The sequence below is a fragment of the Myotis lucifugus genome, unplaced genomic scaffold (assembly GCF_000147115.1).
Source record: "Myotis lucifugus unplaced genomic scaffold, Myoluc2.0 scaffold_215, whole genome shotgun sequence".
Classification (NCBI taxonomy): domain Eukaryota; kingdom Metazoa; phylum Chordata; class Mammalia; order Chiroptera; family Vespertilionidae; genus Myotis; species Myotis lucifugus.
Genome location: NW_005871263.1, coordinates 1,653,660 through 1,675,870, shown reverse-complemented (window position 1 = coordinate 1,675,870; position 22,211 = coordinate 1,653,660). Strand labels below are relative to the sequence as shown.

Sequence of the window (22,211 nt, the reverse complement as noted above, 5' to 3'; positions counted from 1 at the left end):
TCTCATACCTTAAATTTATATTAAACTTACATTTTCTCTTCTAGGTATTCTCATGGGAGCAGTTATAAAAATTATAGAGTTTAAAAAACTGGCAAATTGGAAGGTAGGTTCATTTTTAACATAATTATGGGTTTTTTTGGTTGTTCTTAATTTTAGCAACACTGATAGTTATGGTGGCTCTCTTATCAATGAAGTTTATATTATCACATTAATTTTTTTTAACATTCTATTAGATTAGGGTTGATACCTTCACAACTTAGCTTTTAAAATATATATCTGTTTCAAGTTAACATGGAGTACTAAATGTTATGTTATTTATGCACATTTTTATAATCTTAAGGGAAGGCTCTAATTAGCATTATTTATTTTATTTATTTAACCTTAGAGAGAGAAAAACACCAATTGGTTGCCTCCCTCACATGCCCCGACCAGGGATCGAACCCAAAATCTGGGTATGTGCTCTGATTGGGAATCGAACCCGCCACCTTTTGGTGTACAGGATAACACTCCAACCAACTGAACCACACTAGACAGGGCTCTAATTATTGTTAAATATTAAACAATGTTGATAGCTTCCAATTCTATACTCACAGCTGAGAATAATAAAACATACTTGTCCAGCACTGTAGAGCTTACAGTATGCTTTACAAACTATAGCTCATGCTGTCCCCATGATATCCATGGGAGGTAGATTGAGTATTATCATCACCCCATTTTTACAGATGAGGAAAGTAATGCCCAGAGAAGTCGGGACATGTCCAACGTCACAGAACTATGAAGTGGCTGAGTTGAGTCATGTGTCCACACCCTCTAGCCCCGTATATTCTATGTTTTCTCCATGGCACCATGCTGGCCTGAGTTTGTGGATGTCCATGCCTTTGTGTTTACACAGTGGTCATTAGAGAGTGAGCATCATCTTGTGGCATAAAGACTAATTGAAACTTGAATTTAAACTTAAACTTGAGCATTCATATTGAGTAGAGAGATTAACAAGTGTGTTACAAAATGGAATTGTGAATGGAAATAAGGTCCATTTCAAAATATTAAAGAATTGGATGGTTAAACTTTATCACATTTGAGCTCCCCTGGGGTTAATCTGCCTGCTAAGCTGTAGAGCAGTGGTCGCCAACCTTTCGGACCTCACTGACCACCAGTGTTCCGCGGACCACCAGTTGGTGACCGCTGCTGTAGAGTATACACTTTGTAAAACAAGCCATATGACCATTGTTTGAAGCACAATTTGAAATTGTTTTACATAATATTCAGGAAATATTATATGTTTACATGAATTCTCAAGTGTATATTCAGCTTCTAATAGTACAGAACCCCCCTCAGCTGAGCTGAGGCTGGGCAGGCCCCACTGGAGCACATTGTGAATGGTATCTCTGCCTCCTGCAACTTGTTACATTTAACCATCCTCGCTGGGGCTCCTCCTAGGCCGTGGGGTACAGACTGGAACCCTTTCTCTCCTCCTAGGCTTGTCAGAGCCTGATCTGTACCTAACACATTTTGTTTCACTTGATTTAAAAGCAGTTGATCAAAATTTAAATTGATTTAAAAACAATTTAAAGTTGTTTTATTTTTAAACATTATTAATCCATATAAAATTCTGGAATTTTCACATAAAAATCTGAACTCCTAGCTTCTCTTGAAAAAGCAGCTCTCTTGCCCTAACCGGTTTGGCTCAGTGGATAGAGCGTTGGCCTGCGGGCTGAAGGGTCCCAGGTTCGATTCTGGTCAAGGGCATGTACCTTGGTTGCGGGCACATCCCCAGTGGGGGGTGTGCAGGAAGCAGCTGATCGATGTTTCTCTCTCATGATGTTTCTCTCTCATCGATGCTTCTAACTCTATCCCTCTCCCTTCCTCTCTGTAAAAAATCAATAAAATACATTAAAAAAGAAAAAGAAGCTCTCTTAACAGCAGCCTGCATTCTGCCCAGCAGAAATACAAGGCACCGAGGGGCAGCTGCTCCCCTGGTAGCACCATGTGGCCCCTGGAAACCTTTGAGTTGTGACCCTGCTCTGAGTGGTGAGAGGAGAGGAGGGCAGGTTATCTCACACTTTTAGTTTTACATGCTTCAGTGTTAGTGAATTTATTTTTACAGATGTTTCAAGTTAAAATAATAGTAATACATTTAAGAGTACAGACAAGTGAGCCAGAGTTGGGTGATTAATTAAGTGCCTGCAGAGCCATCCAGGCAACCAATGCTTGACCTCAGAAAAGGGCAAGGTTTCTAGCGGGGGCGATAGGGGCAGGCTTCCTGGAAGACCAGTGTTTGTGTAACGCCGAAGCGGGAAGCAGGACACCTGTTTGGAACCTGGGTGCTGCAGGGAGCAATGGGAGAGAAGAAAAGCAAGGAGCTTGTGGTTGTTTTTTCTCCAAGAAGTTCTATTTTCAGGCTGTCTCACTGGGTCTGCCTTCTACCTGTGTTGTCGTATGTTCAATATATTTCTCTAAATCAATTGCTTTTTTATTTATATACATTTTTGTAGCAGTTTTTTTTTAAAGCTTTATTATGGTAAAATATACATAACATAAAAGTTTCCATTTTAGCTATTTTCAATTGTACAATTCAGTAGCATTAAATACATCCACAATGTTATATAATCATCACCACTATCTATTTTCAGAAGTTTTTCATCATTCTAGTGGAAACTCAATCCATTAAACAATTCCCCATTCTCTCCTCCCTATTTTCTTTTATATATATCTATATCTATCTATCTATCTATATAATTTTTAAAAATTGATTTCACAGGGGAAGAGAGAGTGAGAGAGAGATAGAAACATCAATGATGAGAGAGAATCTTTTTTTTTTATATTTTATTGATTTTTTACAGAGAGGAAGGGAGAGGGATAGAGAGTCAGAAACATCGATGAGAGAGAAACATCGACCAGCTGCTTCCTGCACACCCCCCACTGGGGATGTGCCTGCAACCAAGGTACATGCCCTTGACCGGAATCGAACCTGGGACCTTTCAGTCCGCAGGCCGACGCTCTATCCACTGAGCCAAACCGGTTACGGCGAGAGAGAATCTTTTGATCAGCTGCCTCCTGCATGCCCCCTACTGGGGGTCAAGCCCACAACCTGGCATTTGCCCTGACGGGAAATTGAACTATGACCTCCTGGTTCATAGATTGATGCTTAACCACTGAACCACACCGGCTGGGCCCTCCCACTTTCTATTCTTTTTTTTTTAGTAGCCCTATTCTACTTTCTGTCTTTATGAATTTACCTATTCTAGTTGCCAAATGTAAGTGAAATCATATAATATTTAGCCCTTTGTGTCTGGCTAATTTTACTTAGCATGTTGTTTTTAAGGTTCATCCATGTTGTAGCATATATCAGAATTGCCTTTCTTTTTATGGCTGAATGATGTTCCATGTAGGTTTGTACCATACTTTATCTATTCATCCATTGATGAACCCTTGGTTTGTTTCCACCTTTTAACTGTTGTACATAATGCTGCAATGAACTTTATTTTAAAGGAAACATCATAGTACTGTTTTAAGTGGAAAACCAATATCATTTTTATAAATAAACACTATAAAAACAAAGGAATACTGAAGTCTCTAAGGTCAAGCCTTTCAAAGGAAGAGGTCAGCACACTGGAAAGAGGCTGTACTCACTGTTGCACCAGACTGAGGTGGCTTTGACTTAACTGGGGTTGAAAAAGAATCCAAAAGGACTGACTTTCTCAGTCTGCGGGGTCAGCAGTATTTGACACACACTTCTCAAGTGCCATCGAAAATCATCTCAGACTATTTTGGGGGAGATGTTGCCAAAAGGAACCAGGGACCTTTCTAAAACACTATTCACCGTAAAGTGGTGGATGCATTTCCTGTGGCTGCTGTAACAAATTGCCACAAACTGGGTGACTTAAAACAACTGAGATTATTCTCTCATCGTTCTGGAGGCTAGAAATCTGAAATGAAGGTGTTGGCAGAGCCTTTAGGGAGCAAATCCAGGCTCCCAGGGAGAATCCTTCATTGTCTCTTCTGGTGGCCCAGGTATTCCTTGGCTGTGTCTCTGCCTTAGTCCATCTTAACACGGCCTTCTCTGTGTCTGAGTGTCCTTTTCTATCCCTAATGAGAACACTGTCATTGGGTTTGGGACTCATCCTAATCCAGGATGATCTCATCAGGATCCTTCCCTTAATTCCATCTGCAAAGACCCGATTTCCAAATGAGGTCAGACTCTGAGGTTCCAGGTGAACATGAATTGGGGCTGGAGGACAGGAGGAAATCCATTGTAGGTGGGTTCTCCTTCTTCCCAGGGAAGGGTTAGTTTCTGAAACTCCAAAAGAATCTGTACAGTTCCTGAGAATTGGTTGCCCCACAAACCCAGAGATCAGCCCGTTTCTTTTCACGTGGTCCCAGCCTGAGTCATGAGCTTGTTGTACAGGCAGTTATTTTAAGACTTAATCAGAAGTCATTTGCTTCTATTTTGAGCCTTTCTTAAATGCTATTTTAGTCTTTATGGTAACAGCTGTATATTTATAAGAATACATTTAGTTATTCTTTTGAATAGAGAATTTTGACAAGAAGCCAGACTATCAAGATTGTGGCATAGAAATTTTCATATGAAAAATGGCCTGATTTTGCAGTATTTTATAGACTGTGTATTACATGTAGTCATTTTGGGCTTGAAGACCAATATGTGTTTTCCCCCATCCACCAACAATTAGAGAAATATGTTAATATAGAAAATCCAACTATTATTTCATTCCACCAAAGATGGCAATACCTAGAAATACCTTTCATAATTGCACTTAATATTTGAATCTGGAAGCATGGTGAGGGACTGGCTTGATAGCCATGTCCCAAGTTGTGAGGGCATCAGGAGGGGACTCTTATCTCAGTCAGATGGGGAAATGCAGAGTTGTCTGTGACAGAGAAAAGGCAGAGCCGTCATAGGCACGTGGAGGGTTTACTCTTCCTCTCAGTGAATTGTTTTAGGGTTTACCATTGCCTTTGTCCTGGAGGGTTCCATTTGTGGACTTGTTTTTGAAAGTGTTCTGCTTGAATTGAAAAGTTTTCTACATTAAAATTAATTTTCTTTCCTTAGTAAAGGATAAAAAGCATACGACTGTGTGTTTGGAAGCGATTCATTCTGCTTTTTCTTTTGCTGGTCACCTTTTAAACTCACCCTACTTTTTAAAAATATATATATATATTTATTGATTTCAGAGAGGAAGGGGGAGGGAGAGAGAGATAGAAACATCAATGATGAGAGGGAATCGTTGATCAGCTGCCTCCTGCACAACCCCTACTGGGGATCGAGCCCACACCCCAGGCATGTGCCTTGACTGGAATCGAACCCTGGACCCTTCATTCGCAGGCTGATGCTCTATCCACTGAGCCAAACAGGCTAGGGCTGTCCTACATTGTTAAATACACTTTTTTTTGGTGGTGGGGGCGTTATTTTTTATTTTCTTGTCTGTCCTCCTGCTTGGTTGTTTTTATCAGGTAGTTATTTAAGCATGGTATGTTTCCACTGGGCCAGGCCTGAGAGAATTACTTTGGCTCTTCATTGATGGATTTAGTTCTTAATTACACAAATTCCATGCCTCTAAAAATACCCATTTTATGTTTACAGGAAGAAGAAATGTTTCGTCCAAATATGTTTTTCCTTCTATTGCTTCCACCTATTATATTTGAGTCAGGATATTCACTACACAAGGTAAGACTCAGACATATATTAGTGTTTTTGGTCTGGGAGGCTTCCTGTGTTGGTAAGGCTAGTTCCTTAGAAGCTTGGGTGTTGATTTAGCAGTGGTATCTCCGTGTACACATCCTGGGTATGCTGGACTGGACTGCCTGACTTGTGGACAGGAGCAGACATGGTCAATGGGCTGCTTTCATGGTTTCAGGCAGTGTGGCTTATTAAACTAGTGTATTCCATAGAAGGGAGCTTTGCCTAGGAAGATGGTCAAAGTGATACTAAGTGGTACACGGATGACACAATGACTCTTCTTGTTGGACACAGACTAGCACATGTTAAAAGGATGGAGTTTGTCCTGGGTGAACAGGGACATGTACCCTGGGCCTTTTGATTCTCTTAGCTCATCATGTGGGACCGTTCTCCCTCCTTAGGCCCCTTCATCCTTCAGTATCTCCCCTCTCAGTACCATACCCTGGGCCTCAACTCCCAGCTTGTATTCCCCATCTTCCCCCGCTCCCCAGTCCAGCTACTCTTCACAGGCTGGAGCCCCATCTTTCTGCCTCATCTTCTAGCTCCTTCTGGCACATCCCCCCACTCCCACAGTTGTTCTGCTCATCCTTGGCTTCCGGGCTCCACCCTTAAGAGTGGCACTGCTGGCACCTGCATAGTTCCCTGCTTTGCCTTGTAATTTCTGGTCTCTGTCCTCCAACTTCCAGTGGGACTTTCTGCCTGGGCGGGAGTTTCTCCCTTTTCAGCTAGTTTTGTGTGTGTACATGGGTTTTTTTTCTTTGCCTATCAGTTTTCTTTAAATGTAAATGTATTTAAGTTTTAAAATACACGGTTCAACTTAAAATGTTAGTAATAAAGTTATTTTGTGAGTATGATAAAAAATTATGAAGGTTGAAAGGACTAAGATTTGGCCTACCATTGGAAAGAGGAAAGAGCCTGGGCTTTGGAGCCAGAGACCAAGTTCTAATCATGTGCTGCCCCCTATGGATTGCTTTTGGGTACAGCAGATATTCAAAACAAAAAACAAAAACAAAACACTACCTCTCAGGTTGCTTTGAAATTTACACTAGCCCTAGCTGGTTTGGCTCAGTGGATAGAGCATCAGTCTGTGGACTGAAGGGTCCTGGGGTTGATTCCAGTCAAGGGCACATGCCCAGGTTGCAGTCTCGATCCCCAGTAGGGGGTGCGCAGGAGGCAGCTGGTTAATGATTCTCTCATCATTGATGTTTCTATCTCTCTCTCCCTCTCCCGTCCTCTCTGAAATCAGTAAAATATTTTTTTAAAAAAAAGAAATTTACACTAGATGAAAGAATATGTGCAAAGCACCACCCATTACGTTAAATAAATGGTAGTGCTTCTTGTTATTAATAATACTTATTATTACTAATATTAATATTACTAGTAGTAGTATGAGCAATAACATAATAAAGACTTAATTTGTCAAGAAAGTTTTGGTTAAAACATACAAATTAATCTCTAATTTTTCCCCTGGGTACCAAAGCAAAAATATTCTAAGATGTTCAGTTCAGAATTTTTAAATTGTTATTTTATTATTATTATTTAGTCCTTACCAGAGGATATTTTTTTTATTGATTTTCAGAGAGAGTGGAAGGGAGGGTGGTGGGGAGGAGAGAGAGAGAGAAACATCAACGTCAGAGACACATTGATTGGTTACCTCCTGCCCGCACCCCAACCAGGATTGGGGATCTAACTGCAACCAAGATATGTGCCTTTGATCGAGAACTGAACCCACGACCCTTTGGTTCATGGGCTGACACTCTAACCACTGAGAAAAACCAGCCAGTGCTATTTTATTGTACATTTATCCACCTGAAATGTGAAAAGGAAGTTTAATTTTAAAAAAAAATCCCAAGTCTTATAAATTACTGACATCAGGTAATTGTTAAAAAGAAAACAAGCAAGGAGAAATTGAAAGTCAACATCCTTTATTCTTTCATTTCATAAATAATTCTTAAAAGAACTATCAGCAGATTATGAAAATATTTCAAAACAAATTTGAGGAAATTATTTTGATTTTGACTTAAAAACATAACACTGATTACTATATTAGAGCTTGGAAAGTTTTATTTTCTAATTTTTTGAGTGAAAGAAAATAAACTTGTTAAAAATTTGAGGAAAATAATAGTTTTTAAAAAATCATTTCTTGACTTGGGATAGTGAACACATAATACAATATACAGATGATGTATTACAGAATTGTACACCTGAAACCTATATAATTTTATTAACCAATGTCACCCCAATAAATTCAATTGAGAAAAACAAACAAAAAAATAATCTCTTTGAAGATGGCTTTCCAGCAGAGAATGTGATAATTTATGTGAAAGGTACTAATGTGATTTGGAAATGTGAATTCAGAACTGTCTACTTCTTACCTTCCACCAAAGAAGATAGGAAGTCAACTCTGAATGTTTTATTTTAATATTGCTGTATTTGCAAATGTAAATTTGGACTTGGAATAAAAAATTCAGTAAGACTATTCTAAGTTGATATGCATTAGGTAGACAGGTATTAGCTCTTTAAATTATTAATATCATACAAAGGATAGAATGATAAGTATGTCAGAAACAGATATATTCACTTTGTATAGCAAAGGGAAATTCTTATAGTGTGGTAATTTGTATTTGGGCAAATTTTCAATATCCAGATTAATATTAACCAACTACATATATTTATCAGAATTAGCTCCCTATAAACAGACCAAGACTTAGTTTAATCTATCCTATATAATAAAAGCCTAATATGCAAATCAACCAAACAGTGGAACGACCAGTTGCTATGACGAGCACTGACCACCAGGGGACAGATGCTCAACGCAAGAGCTGCCCCCAGCCCGCAGGCCCCAGGCCAGCCAAGGCGGGTGCCAACGGGGACCCCCCAATCGCCCCACCGGTCGCCCCACAGATGGGCCCTGATTGCCAGCCAGGCCTACGGACCCTACTCATGCACGAATTTCGTGCACTGGGCCTCTAGTTTTTTTTTTTTTAATTTTTTATTTTTTTTTATAATTTTTTTCTATTGCTTAAATTATTACAAAGAGTATTACATATGTCTCCTTTTTTTTCCCCCCGCCCTTGACAATCCCCTGGCCTCCCCTACCCCCCAGTGTCTTATGTCCTGGGCCTCTAGTTTTAAAATAACAAAATAAAGCAGCTTTTTGCAAAGACAAACTCATAGATGAAAGCCTTTTGTTTAGAAAAAAACAATCATTGTGTTTGACTTGAGTTATTTGAAAGTTCCTTGTGCGCTAAGGATTGATATGCCAAGCAAAGTAATTGAATGCCAGATTATGGGCAGCCGAATCAAAATTGCAATGAATAAAGCAAAGAAACTTCCTGAAGGAGACAGGATTAGTGAGTTGTCAGGGTTAAGCTGAGCACACCCTTTTGAAGTGAGCTTTAAAATGTCAGTCCCTGTTGTCTATGGCTTGACAGCTCCTGAGTGAAAAGATGGGATCCCTTGTCCACGCTCACAGTCAAGGGGTTGTCAATGTTCCCTGGTGTTGCTCCTAAGTGTGTCCACAGGATTCTAATAAACAGCTAATTTTCTTAATTTTATGGAAATGTAAAAGATGCTACCATGCTACTTGGACTCAAATATTTTCTCTTAAATGCCATAGAGTATAGATGGAAATATATTTTATCTGTCATATTTATATTTGATGATGATAGAGTGAAATAAAATTGTTTAAAAGACCTAGAAAACAGAAAGGAGTTTCTGATAGTATAATCTACTGTCTTAACACTGTAGTGATGCACCTTTTCTTAATTAAACAAAAAATTATAATTGTATAAACTTTGGACTTTGATCAGACATGAAACACGATTAATTACTTTGGTACCTACTCAACTGGGCATCTTTCATCTGACACGCATTATTTCAGTGACGTTGTACAAAAGCAGATGTGGTCATTGCCCCTGTTGAGCCTGCAGCCTAGTGGGAAAGACAGATATCAGTCAAATCATTACATAAATAAATGTAAATTTTCAGCCATATCACGTGCTGCCAGGAGAGGGTCATTATGCATTGAGAGCATAGAACAGGATCTGACCTTGCTAAGGGATCAGAGAAGGCTTCCCTCAGGAAGAGTGTCCTGAGAACTTAGGGTGATTAGAGTTCACCAAGCAAAGAGGAAGGAAGAGTGGTCCAAACCCAGGGAGCACAGTACGCTTGAAGAACAAAAAACCACCAGTGTGACTGGCATCCAGAAAACAAAAGGGAGGGCGTTAGAGGCCTTCACAGGGGGTCGAACCATCCAGGCTTTGGTTGGGTTTTAGCTGCATTTCGAGTGGAAGTGGGGGTCAGAGTGAAGGTAGCACAATCAGATTTGTCTTTTGCAACGATCATTCTGGAAGCCCTTGGAGGGCAAGGAGCCAGGAATGGTTGAGAGTTGCTAGAAGCTATTAAAGTGGTCCTGGGGAGAGATGATGGCGGCTTGGGCAAGGGCGGTGGAGATGACGATGGAGAGAAGCAGGGAGATGTGAGTGTCATGGGGAAGGTAAAAGCAACAGGCGCTGTATTAGATGTAGGCATGAGAGAAGACTCCCAGATTCCTAGCTTGCCAAATAGGTAGTGCCCTTCACAGAGAATCAAGCATGTCAGGAGGGCCAGGTGTGGGGGCCATGCCTTCATTGACTGGACCAGTTTTTCTAACCATTTCTCATTTCTGCTCTTTCAAACAGGGTAACTTCTTTCAAAATATTGGTTCCATCACCTTGTTTTCTGTTTTTGGTACAGCAATTTCTGCTTTTGTAGTAGGTGGAGGAATTTATTTTCTGGGTCAGGTAAGAAAAAACATCTGAAAATTTTTGAAAATCTTACATTCTTAGAGCTAGTGCAGGGAGGTGGGGTAGGGACACCTCATGGGACCTGGGGTTCACATTCAAGGAAATGCTCCCCTGGAGGGAAATCCAGACTTATATGAAGCACAGTAAAGTCATGCTAAACTTGTGTTTCAACTCAGTGTCCTCGAAGAGCTTTGATGTCTGGAGTTGAGTGAATTTTTCCCATAATCCTCAAAAGTATTTGTTTGCTCTTACTAGCAAATCAATATTGTCTTACGTTAGAATGCCTAAAAATAAAGCAGACTAGATATCACCAAGATCTTCAGATTATAACAATATCAGTTGTGTTGTTAGGTATACCGAATCAGGGTTAAATGCTCATTTTTATTTATTTTTTTTTTACAAAAATTACAGATGATTCTGAGTATGTTCACTCAATTCTAACTCATCCATCTGTAGAGTTATACACTCTGGATCAGCTGCCTCCTGCACATCTCCCACTGGGGATGTGCCCGCAACCCAGGTACATGCCCTTGACCGGAATCACCAAGATCTTCAGATTATAACAATATCAGTTGTGTTGTTAGGTATACCGAATCAGGGTTAAATGCTCATTTTTAAATTGAAATTTGTGTTTCAAAAATTACAGATGATTCTGAGTATGTTCACTCAATTCTAACTCATCCATCTGTAGAGTTATACACTCTGGATTTTCCACCATTGCTAAACCAGTTCCCAATATCATCAATTGGGTGTTTGAGGTTCAAATTATTTGAATTCATTCAAGTCAGACCCACCTAGGAAGGTAGTATCTGTGGTTTTGCATTACGCACATTTGTGCAGGTCAGTTCTTTTCCTTTCTGGTCAGTAGCAGGAAGTTTACCTGCCCCAGTTCTGTAAAGTTCAAGGTTCAGACAGCTGGGCGACAGGCAGATTTCTCCTATTTGTATCAGATGTGCTTGCTTCCTTTGATGGCTGTAGGCTAAAGCCCATTCCATCTGATTTCACCTTCACTGCTGCCTCAGTGGCACCAGAATAAATGTCTGTCCTGCAACCTTCTTCATTGCCCAGCTTCTAGTACCAAATGGTAATAAACTTTAGAGAAGAAAACTCTTCTAAATTTGGCTTGAAAAATGTAGCATTCTTTGCCATACTTCTGTGGTATGATAATTGGATGCATGTCTAAACTAAAACTTGGGACTTTTTAAAAATGTTCAAGTGGTTTGAGGACTGAAGATGAATGTCCTTATCCATTTGTGATAAAGCGCTAATGGACATTTTAATCTTCTTGGCTGTTCTCCAGGGGATTTTTTTGTGTCTGTGTGTTTGTGTGTTTTATTTTACAGGCTGATGTAATCTCTAAACTCAACATGACAGACAGGTAAATCTTTCATACTCTAACACTACGTGACTACTTTTGAGACACAGGAAAGAGTTCTCTGTATTAGTTCCTGGGTGTGGTACCTCTCTGTTCTTTTTCTCTCTTTGTTTTGCTGATGATTTCTCTGTAGAATCTATTCTGAATTAATTCGGGTCCCTGGAATTAATCAAAACTAATCAAGGAAATTTTGAAGATCCCTAGTCAGACATTGCTGATTGGAACAATTAATTTAGTTTAAGCTCTGGAAGGAATAACTCTTGAGTTAACTGTCCCCCAAACACATACACACCACATGCTGCACCATTGTTTTATTGTTAAGAATTCTCTTCAACTGGGTTTATATCTTTTCAATGGCCACAATGAAAGTTGTCCTTTCTTTGATTTATTAGGGATGGAGGGGGGAGTGAGATGTGAATCTTTTTGCTTTGAATTTCCACCAAATTGGGTGGAGGTCCACTAGGGGAGCAGACGGGGCCAAGGGTTCTACTGCACATGTCCTCCTCATTCTGAAATTACTCCAGTGAGCTCTCAGAGCTGCTGCCCCGGAGCCCAGTCCAGGAACTTCCATAATTAGCTTAGCAAGAGGCCACCTAGCCAGCTGTCTCTCAGATGGTGCCAGATCTAGTACTGAAAAAGTGCACAAGCAGAGTTCAGCCTGGTTTCCCCGCTCTGAAAGTCCAGTGAGGATGCAGCCCTGCTCTGTGTTTCTGCATCCACAGCACTTGGTTCTGTCCTGTGGCACAGCTCGGGGAGCACTCAGGAAGCGGGAGCACTCAGCCCGAGTTCCTCCCATCCGGTCAGCCAGAGCTTTCAGCCTCTAGCAACACCTTGGGGACTCGAATCTTGGAGCCCTTTCATGGGCAATGTGCCTCTGATAACATTAGGTCCAATCTCTTTTCTCCCAGGGACATAAATTTCAGTGCTTTGGTTGTAAAATAGTTTTGATATATAAACAAGTAGCAAAAGTCACATTCCTATTCTATAAAGAACTGGAAATAAAACAGAACTGGTGCCCTGCATTTTGTAGGTATGTTGCCAGTGAAAAGAAATGCCCCAAGCCCAATCCAAGTAAAAGAAGAGGTCCCAGTGTTCAGTCCTTCAACCTGTTTGGGGGCAACTGGTTAGAGACACAGAAAATGCTTGATAAATTCTTATAAAATTGAATTGGGCAGATGCTTGGGATGTTCAGGCGAGAGGAGTAAGAGAATTGTTCCTTAGACAAGCAGAATAACAGCCAGGTAGAGTTTCTTTCTCTGGGTGCAGACACTTCGTTTCCTGTGGAAAGTGACTCCCACAGCTGGGGAGTGTTCTGCAGGGCCTGGCAGAGCACGCCACAGGGGAAGCTGGCCCGGTGGTGACAGGGAACCAGAGAGCACGCCTGTCTGAAAGGAACAGCCACTTCTCAGCTCCACCTAGTAATCACCATTATGGGCCCAGAATTACTAGATATTAAAAAATTGTTTTCGGCCCACTGGCATGGCTCTAGTTGGGTGTCGACCTATGAACCAGGAGGTCATGGTTCAATTCCCAGTTAGGGCGTATGCCGGGGTTGCAGGCTCAATCCCCAGTGTTGGGCGTGCAGGAGGCAGGCAATCAATGATTCTCTCTCATCATTGATCTTTCTATCTCTCTCTCCTTCTCCCTTCCTCTCTGAAATCAATAAAAGTGTATTTTTTAAAGCTTTTTTCAAAAGAGGCCAGGTTTTTAGATATTAATAGGGAATTTTCTGCTTTTCAAATGTTGACAGTTTATTCATTTCTTTAAAACACCATGCAAGTCAAACATGGGACCCACAGACCTCTGCACTAGAGAAAACATTAAACCTAAAACTTTGTTGCACTCTATTTTAGTGATATTTCTGCTGGAGAGATATTTTACTCTTCAATGCACCCTGAATTATTTCACCATCCTAGACTGTTTCCTTTTTGGTTTTTTGATGTTGCTATCCTTTGAGATGATGGAATCAAGAAAACACACTTTTAAGTTGAACTTCTAGCTTCTGATCTTTTTAAAAAACTGGGTCATGAAGGTGTGAAATGGAGCAACTGATGGCAAGGTCACATGACCCCTTAGATTCAGGCCTCTTGATGACTCAGGCAGGTCATAGTTCAGACTTTTCATAGTCTCTGTCGGAAATGCCCTGCCCCAATTTAGATTCCCAACCAAAGCTGAATGTGTTATATAATTTATTCAAAGCATTTCCCCCAACCCTTTATTATGAACATACAGCAAAGGTGGACATTGTACAGTGGCCACCCACATGACCGTCACAATGTCAGGAATCTCTTCTCCGCTGTCCCAGCTTAGCTGTTCCCTGATTCACTTTATCCTTGGGCACATTCACTCCATGTGGCCACACTGATGGCTCTGGGCTCACGTCACCCCTCAACCATCCCTGCCAAAAGGGCCAACCTAATTCCCCGTGACCTGGTGATGACCCTTGTTCACCAAGCCTGGGTCCCCTACCCACTCCTAGATGCCCAACGCAACTACATGGATGGAGGGAGAGTAGGGGAGGTGGCTCCCCAAAGGAAAATTGGGGTGCTATACCAAAACCAGGGTGCATGGGTGTTCAGGAGGGAGAACCATGCCTGTCTGCTGCACGGCACTGTAGGGTGGAGGGAGGGGCCAGCTGAGCCGAGCAAAGTCAGCACACAGCACACAACCCACCAGAGGCTCCCAAGCTCTCCCCACCCCTTCTCCGCCCCCTCCACTTCAGAATACATTTTTAGACCTTCTTCCTTCAAGGCCCCTGCAATGTCAGCATGGGTGATGAGAGTGGGGATAAAAGAAGAGAGATGAGAAGGTCTGAGCCTGAGTTGCAGCACAAGGGCTTCAAGGCCAGCTGCCAACCACACAGGGCAGTCGTTTGGGGGCATTGCCTGTCCTTCCCTCCCGCCCACTCTCCACAAACCTCTCTGGGCCATGCTCAGTACCACTCCTGGGACTATACCCATGACCAAAACACAGTACCCTCACCATGGCACTCACTGAAGGCGAGAGGCAGGCAAGGTCACAGCTCATAAGACATGTGACAGCTTCTGTGTGGACAGAAAGTCTGGGAACTGGCTCTGAGCTGAGCCTGTCTTTTGGGTCTGGTCCTCAGCTTGGGGTCCAGAGGCTCTCCTTGAGGTGAGCAGGCTCTCCTGGTAGAATTCACCTGAGTCACGCTCACAGGGAGCACCCAGGAAACCAGAACTGTAACTGGGAAGGCAGCCGAGCATCTCCCACGCCAGCACCCCTCTCCCGGAGCCTGAGTCCAGTGACCAATCAGGGTTGCTGCTGATGGCGGAGTGAACACAGACAAGTGACTACCTCTTCCCTCGCAGACTGCAGGCTGGTGAGGGCGGGAACCAGAGGGCTTACATCCCTCATGCAGGGCTGTCGTTGGGGCTGCGTGTTTTGCCTGTGATGTAGGAGGAGCAGACTGACCATTCTGCTGGCGTAGAAAGAAGGCAGTGCCTGGCATAGCAGTGTGAGGGAATAGGAGGCTTCAGGAACACTGAGGTAGAAAACAGGCAAACTGCTGAGAGAACGAATCATCCAGACTCCTCAGTGGCCCACAAGGCCCCGTGGGGTGATCTCCCTGGCCACCCTCTACCATCTCCTGCCACTCGCCCTCACCCTCACCCTCACTGTACAGCTGCCACACTCGCCCTTTTCAGGCAACCAAGCTGAGTCCCACTTCAGAGGTAGTGGCTGTTGCCACGGCCCCCAGATCTTGGCCTAGCCATCTGCTTCTTGTTCAGATAAGTCATTTCTCCAGAGGCCTTTCCTGACCACCCAATGTAACTGTCTCCCCACCCCTGGCCCCTGCCAGGTTACTCTTCTCTCATCACCCTGATTTCCTGTGTAAAACATGCCGTTTCTGAATTGGTCTGACTGGATATTGCTATATCTACTGGGGTGGTTAGGGGCAGCGACTCTGAGCCAGATGCCCTGTGTTTGAATTCTTGTTCGCTGTCCCACCTTGGACAAGTTCCTTAACATCATTGTCCCTCAGTTTTCTCCAATGTAATCGGGGCAGTAATAGTGCCATCCCTATGGTGAATCACTGAATTACTATATGTAATGTGCTTAAGTGTCTGGGACATGGTAAGTGCCACAGAAATGTTTGCTGCTATTGTTACCTTCTGTGCCTGAAACACATTTGGCCATTCGTACATATTTGTTGGAGGAAATGAGACCTTCATGGGGACTGTGGACGAGAGCCGCTGGCCTGGTGGGAGGCAGCACTGGGGCAGGTGCCTGCCAGCCAAGCTGCCATCCTCTGAAGCACCTAGAGCTGCTGCTGGCTCTTGGCATTTTTTTAGATGTTACAAATATGAGTGGAGGCTGGGGTCGGTCACAGATGGTGGCAAAGGGCAAAGCAGAGGTCAGACCCAGGAGCCCATGGGTCATTTGGGGGAGGCCCCTGAGCTATCATGGTTCCAACTGCTCTGACCAAAAAGTCTGGGAACTTTAATGCATTTAAGCAAAAGTCTTCCATCCATCGCTGGTCAAAGTGTTAATACTTATAGTGGGAAACCAGGCCATTCCTAACAACTCTTAGAGTGAGCATTTCACTGCTCCACCCACAATGTCAATTCACAGATAGCACAGGGAAAAATAGGGCATCTCTGTCATTACTTCAGCTATAGCGTGTGTATTGTTATATCAAATACATTCCCTGGCTTTAATGCTTTAACGTGGACCAAGTGATGAGCGTTTCAGAGTGTGCCCTTCCTGTTCCCTTCTTCACAGTTTTGCATTTGGCTCCCTAATTTCTGCTGTCGATCCAGTGGCTACTATTGCCATTTTCAATGCACTCCACGTAGACCCAGTGCTCAACATGCTGGTTTTTGGGGAGAGTATTCTCAACGATGCCGTCTCCATCGTCTTGACCAAGTAAGTGTGCTCTCTTCAAGGGACAGAACTGAAGGTCCCAGTAACAAAGGGACGGATGTTTCCATGCAGCCGTGTGTGCAGTTGCTTGTCCTCTGGGTGATCAGTTCACCCGCTTCTCCATCTTTCTGTCCTGACAAGCCCTGATGTGCCCTAGGGATGCTGTCAAGGTCCAGAGTGATCCCCCTTTTATGACCTACCTCTTAGCAGTAGTTTTGAGCGCAGCTTCCCATCTGCACCTGGGGATGCTTATTAAATGAAGCATTCCCAGGCCCCACCCTCAGAGCTTCTAAGTTGGTGACTGGTCTGGGGTGAGTCCTAAGAACTTAGGTTTATCGGTGACGGAGCAGCTGGTTGAGGGATGAGAGTTTGGACTGCATTGTTACAGACGACGATAGACAGAGTCCTTTCTCTCCTGCTTAGGAGTTGTTGCAGGTCACCTTCCTTTTCACAGCCATAGAAGAAGGGTGTGAGACTAATAGGCATCCCTTCTTAAGATGCTGTTGGGTGAAAGCCACTTTGGAAACTGCAGATCTTTTTCAAATGTTCATTGGTATTAATGCCCTTGTTGATAGTATCTGAGACATTAAAGGGGAGTCATCAAATGTAATTGGGGAAAGGAAATGAATTCAAGATCATTTCAAATGTGTTTATTTGATGCAGGGCTATTTCCTTGACCTCTGCATTTTGTGGTGTTCTTTAGCATGTGTGAGCTGGAGACCCAAACAGTTTTGCCAAAAAACAGAAAAGGCACCAACAGTCAAAGCAGCTGGAGAAGAGAGCCCTGTGTAGTGTGTCGGAGAAGAGCCATGAGAATTTTAGGAGCCAGCAGTGTTCTGTTAGAGAATAAAATTTCCACAACCTGAATTCTGTCTTATTTCCTTTGTCGCAAGGTTCCTTACTAAGCCTAACACTCTGTGGTAGTTAGCATTTTCTTAAAAGCTTTATTATAGACTACATTAGAAATTCTGACGTTGGACTAAAGGATGTTTTATAGTGGAAAGAATCCCAATTTTGGAGTCAGGCTGACATGGGCTCAAGTCCTAGAGGTGCCACTGATAGCTGTGTGGTCCTGGGTCGGCTCCTTCACCTCTCTGAGCCACAGGTTTCTCCGTGCTCAAGTGAGGGTGATAACGCCTCCGCCTAGGATTGGATTTGAGGATTGAATAGTTAAGTGTGGGGCTATGTGAAAAGCATCTGACGTCAATTAACGTGAGACCCTTTCCTCTTCTCCTGCCCCTATTATTGTTTCATTGTTTGCCCTGTTTTTAGCCTACTTTGTAGGAAGAACTTATTAAAGGTTGCCTATATTTTATTTTTTAAATATATTTTTATTTATTTCAGAGAGGAAGGGAGAGGGAGAGAGAGATAGAAACATCAATGATGAGAGAGAATCATTGATCGATTGCCTCCTGCACACCCCACACTGGGGAGCGAGCCCGCAACCTGGGCATGTGCCCTGACCAGGAATCAAACCATGACCTCCTGGTTCATAGGTCGCCGCTCAACCACTGAGCCATGCCGGCTGGGCTACGTATATTTTATTTTGATGAACTTATATCCTGTATATTGTACTGCAGCTTTTCCATTGAACAGAGTTGATAAAATAATCTTCTACAACATCGTTTTACTGGTTATAGAATATTCCTTTCTGTGGATTTACTTTGATCTATTTGACCAATTCCCTGTTATTGCCTTTTTCACATTTCTCTTGGTAAAAATTTCTGTAGCTTCATTAGGAAATTCTCATACATCATGCTATAAGACCTTTAAGATATATTGTACTGCAGCTTTTCCATTGAACAGAGTTGATAAAATAATCTTCTACAACATCGTTTTACTGGTTATAGAATATTCCTTTCTATGGATTTACTATGATCTATTTGACCAATTCTTGTTATTGCCTTTTTCACATTTCTCTTGGTAAAAATTTCTGTAGCTTCATTAGGAAATTCTCATACATCATGCTATAAGACCTTTAAGAAATCTGATGGTAATATATTTTTCTTATTTAAGATCTACCCTGTAAGCTTCTTAGCTTTTGGGTTTTGACTTTTATCTCATATTCTGGCTGCACATATTGAGTATTTGTGATAAAGAATTTTGCCCAAATTGGAGATGACATCATGAGTTATTTTTATACATTAGGAGCTAAACTCAATGGCTTTGTCTCTAATTTATTTATTCTTTTAAGAATCTGTCAAAAGTAGGACCTTTTCTGAGCTTTTCCATGACTCTTTGCCACAAAAAGGCCAAAGATTAGGCAATAACTTTCTTTTTAAAATGAGAAATGATGGAGTCATTCATTATAAGTAGTCAGAGGTTCTTCCTGGAAAAAGTGCTTTTGAAGGCCAAGATCACCTATGATGACAGTTCCCCAAACTGCATCTGTGGACCACATGCATAGATAGTTTCCAGCCTCCACCTCCACCACTGCTGGGACACAGGCTCGGGGAGAAGTCACTAAGCCATGTCCAGCCTCGCTGACTCTCCAGACATGCTACAGGCTGGTCATCGCCCTCAGCATGTGGTGATGGCCTCTGTGTTCCAGACACTGTCCAGAGACCAGTTGGACTTGACAAATTCAATCCAACGTGAGAGAAAGATGTTCACAAGGAAGTGAACACAATGGTGCAAGGGGGAAATAGTCACTCTGAAGGATTCGAGTGAGGTTTCTCAGGGGAGCTGTCTTGTGAGCCATTTTCAGTTAGAAGAGGGAGAAAGGAGCATGGTGGGCGTGCCCTTTTTTGCATTACAGGAGGGAGCTGTTGTCAGCATTCCTTGGTTTATAAGGTAGAATCACGTCTTGTTTTTAAGGGTATACTTAATAAATGATCGTTTTCAAAGTGATCTGACACATTTATCTTTGCAACTGAATATAGGAATGAATTACCCCTTTTTAAAAATGTTTTCATTGATTTCAGAGAGAGGAAGGAAGAGGGAGAGAGACGGAAACATCAATGATGAGAGAGAATCATGATAGGCTGCCTCCTGCATGCCCGATACTGGGGATCAAGCCCACAACCCGGGCATGTGCCCTGACCAGGAATCGAACCAGTAACTCCTGGTTCATGGGTGGACGCTCAACCACTGAGACACACTGGCCCAGCATACCCCCTTCTTTAATGTTTTCACTTTTGTAATGCCAGAAAGTTAAGAAGTATCTTCAGTTTCTTCATTAACTTTAATTAAATTAGTTTTAGCTTTGATTTGTTACTATGACAATTTATTCTTAAAATAATTGCTGTAGAGGAAACCTTTTGTTCTCTCCAGCTACAGCTTAAGCTCATGAAATGGAACCTGAAGCAGCATTGTCTTATATTCTTAAGGTGTGAGAAACATGACCTGAAAAAATAAAATGTAGAAAATTACCAGGCCAGAAAGAGTCCAATTCTGCTTTCATTTACCTTGAGTTTAGGAATCATTGGCCTAAGCCTTCTCTCCATAAAAAGAAAGCAGGACACTAGCTGATGTACCATCTGAGGGAGTCATCTGTGGTGGGGGCTAGAACTTACTGTATGCATGTGGCCCACAGATCATTTGGGAACTGTGGGTGATCTTAGCCTTCAAGAGCACTTTCCCAGTAAGAACCCTTGTTGGATCCCAGTATTTCCCAAGGTGGGATGTTAACCTGTGATCTACTAGGAAAGAAAGGAATGGGGGGAGGGGGTATTGTACATTTAGTGAGTTTGAAAAACATTTGTGTGAAAAAAAGTTAGATTAATTTTTTTTGCAAGACTTCCCAGAACCTTTATTATGTTACATTGTACAGTGAATTGCCATGAAAGGCTTCCTGAAGTTATTTGATCAAGCTATCAGATTATCAGAGATTATCTTTAAAATTATACCAATTCATGAAATGTTGAGTAATGAAGCTGAATATTACTATTGACAATTCTTCGCTTTGTGTACTGATTCAGCAAAAATTTATTGAGTGTCTTTTGTGGGCTAGGCACTGCCTCAGGCCTTGGACATACTGCAGTTAAACAGGATTGGTCCTCATGGAACGATTAGTTTTCACGTGCTGTGGAGAAGGTGAGCCACAGGAGAGCCGGTAAATGCTGGCCTGTGCAAAGGGGTCCCTGAGGAAGTAACACTGACCTTGGGTTCTGAGAAACAAACCGGGAAGTTAGGGAGGCCAAGGACATGAAAGGTGACTGTAAGGAGGTGCCAGTCACAGTGGGCCTACCCTGAAGGAGGAGAAATGGGATCAAGAAGTGTGGCAGGGAGAGGAGTCAGGTGGAAACAATATAGGGATTGGGCCGGGGAATAGAAAATAACGGTGGCCAGGAAACCAAGTTAAGAAGGAACGCAAAAATGTCACCACCCCTCCACTCTCTACTCTAAAACACAGAGGTAGCTGATTTTATCTCCCTTCTAACTGCCTGCTTAAACTACTGACCCGCATGCACAGTTGATCAAGGTTTGACTGCTATATGACCTTCCCAGGATGGTGGTAACAGGCAGTCCACCATCTTGCCCCAGTAGCGCCGGTGTGGATGTAGTTACCAAGCAGCAGGAAAAGGAAGTCACCCCACCCTGAAATGGAAAATTCTGCAAGCCTGACTCTTTAAAAAGCCTGCCTTATGGCGCAAGCCTGCTTTGTCCCCAGCTTATAAAAGCAGCCAAGCAGAGCCAGCCCCAGAGCCAGTTTAGAGGACCAGCCTTTCCTCTGTGCTGCCTCCCTGGTGCTCGAGCATAAGCTTAATAAAATCTGTCTGGAAATTTCTCGGGGGGTTCCTGTTGACTTCTATCGTGGGTAACTCAAGAACCCCAACTCTGTTAACAAGGTTATACTAAGAAGACTAGGCTTCCTCCTACAAAGCAGCAGGAAACTGTTGATGGGTTTGAACAGGCCAATAACCTGATCAGATGTGAATTTTATGGGGATCATTCAGGCCATTGAATGGAGAATGGGTTGGGCTCTAGGAAGACAAGGAGGTATAGAGAGAGCAATGGGACAGTGGATAGTAGGGCAGAAAGGGAGAGAAGTGGATGGATTTAAGAGACAACCTGAAGGTAGGATCAGACTGCAAGAGAAGGATATTTAATGAGAATAACTCCATTTTAATGGCATAACAGTTTTCCCTTTGGGGATAAAACCAACAATTGAATTCAATGGCTTCTGACAGTTTTACTTTGTTCTTTTACAATGAAAGAAAAGTTCTTCAATTCTTCCTCCTAATGCCTCCTAAATCCACCCTCTCTGTACCCATCACCTGTACCCAATGACAGTTCTTCTTTTTTTTTTTTAATATATTTTATTGATTTTTTACAGAGAGGAAGGGAGAGAGATAGACAGCCAGAAACATCGATGGGAGAGAAACATCGACCAGCCGCCTCCTGCACATCTCCCATGGGGGATGTGCCCGCAACCCAGGCACATGCCCCCGACCGGAATCGAACCTGGGACCCCTCAGTCCGCAGGCCGATGCCCTATCCACTGAGCCAAACCGGTTTTGGCAAC

General features: G+C 42.6%; 1 protein-coding gene across 1 annotated transcript in view; it reads left to right on the top strand.

Moving 5' to 3' along the window:
• SLC9A8 (solute carrier family 9 member A8) overlaps positions 1–22,211 on the top strand; it is a 67,046-nt gene that overhangs the window by 20,495 nt on the left and 24,340 nt on the right. The window contains exons 4-9 of the mRNA XM_023761748.1: positions 45–103; positions 5,600–5,683; positions 10,378–10,479; positions 11,826–11,860; positions 16,604–16,747; positions 17,448–17,598. Coding sequence (XP_023617516.1) covers positions 45–103; positions 5,600–5,683; positions 10,378–10,479; positions 11,826–11,860; positions 16,604–16,747; positions 17,448–17,598 — 575 coding nt within the window. The remainder of the gene's footprint in view (positions 1–44; positions 104–5,599; positions 5,684–10,377; positions 10,480–11,825; positions 11,861–16,603; positions 16,748–17,447; positions 17,599–22,211) is intronic.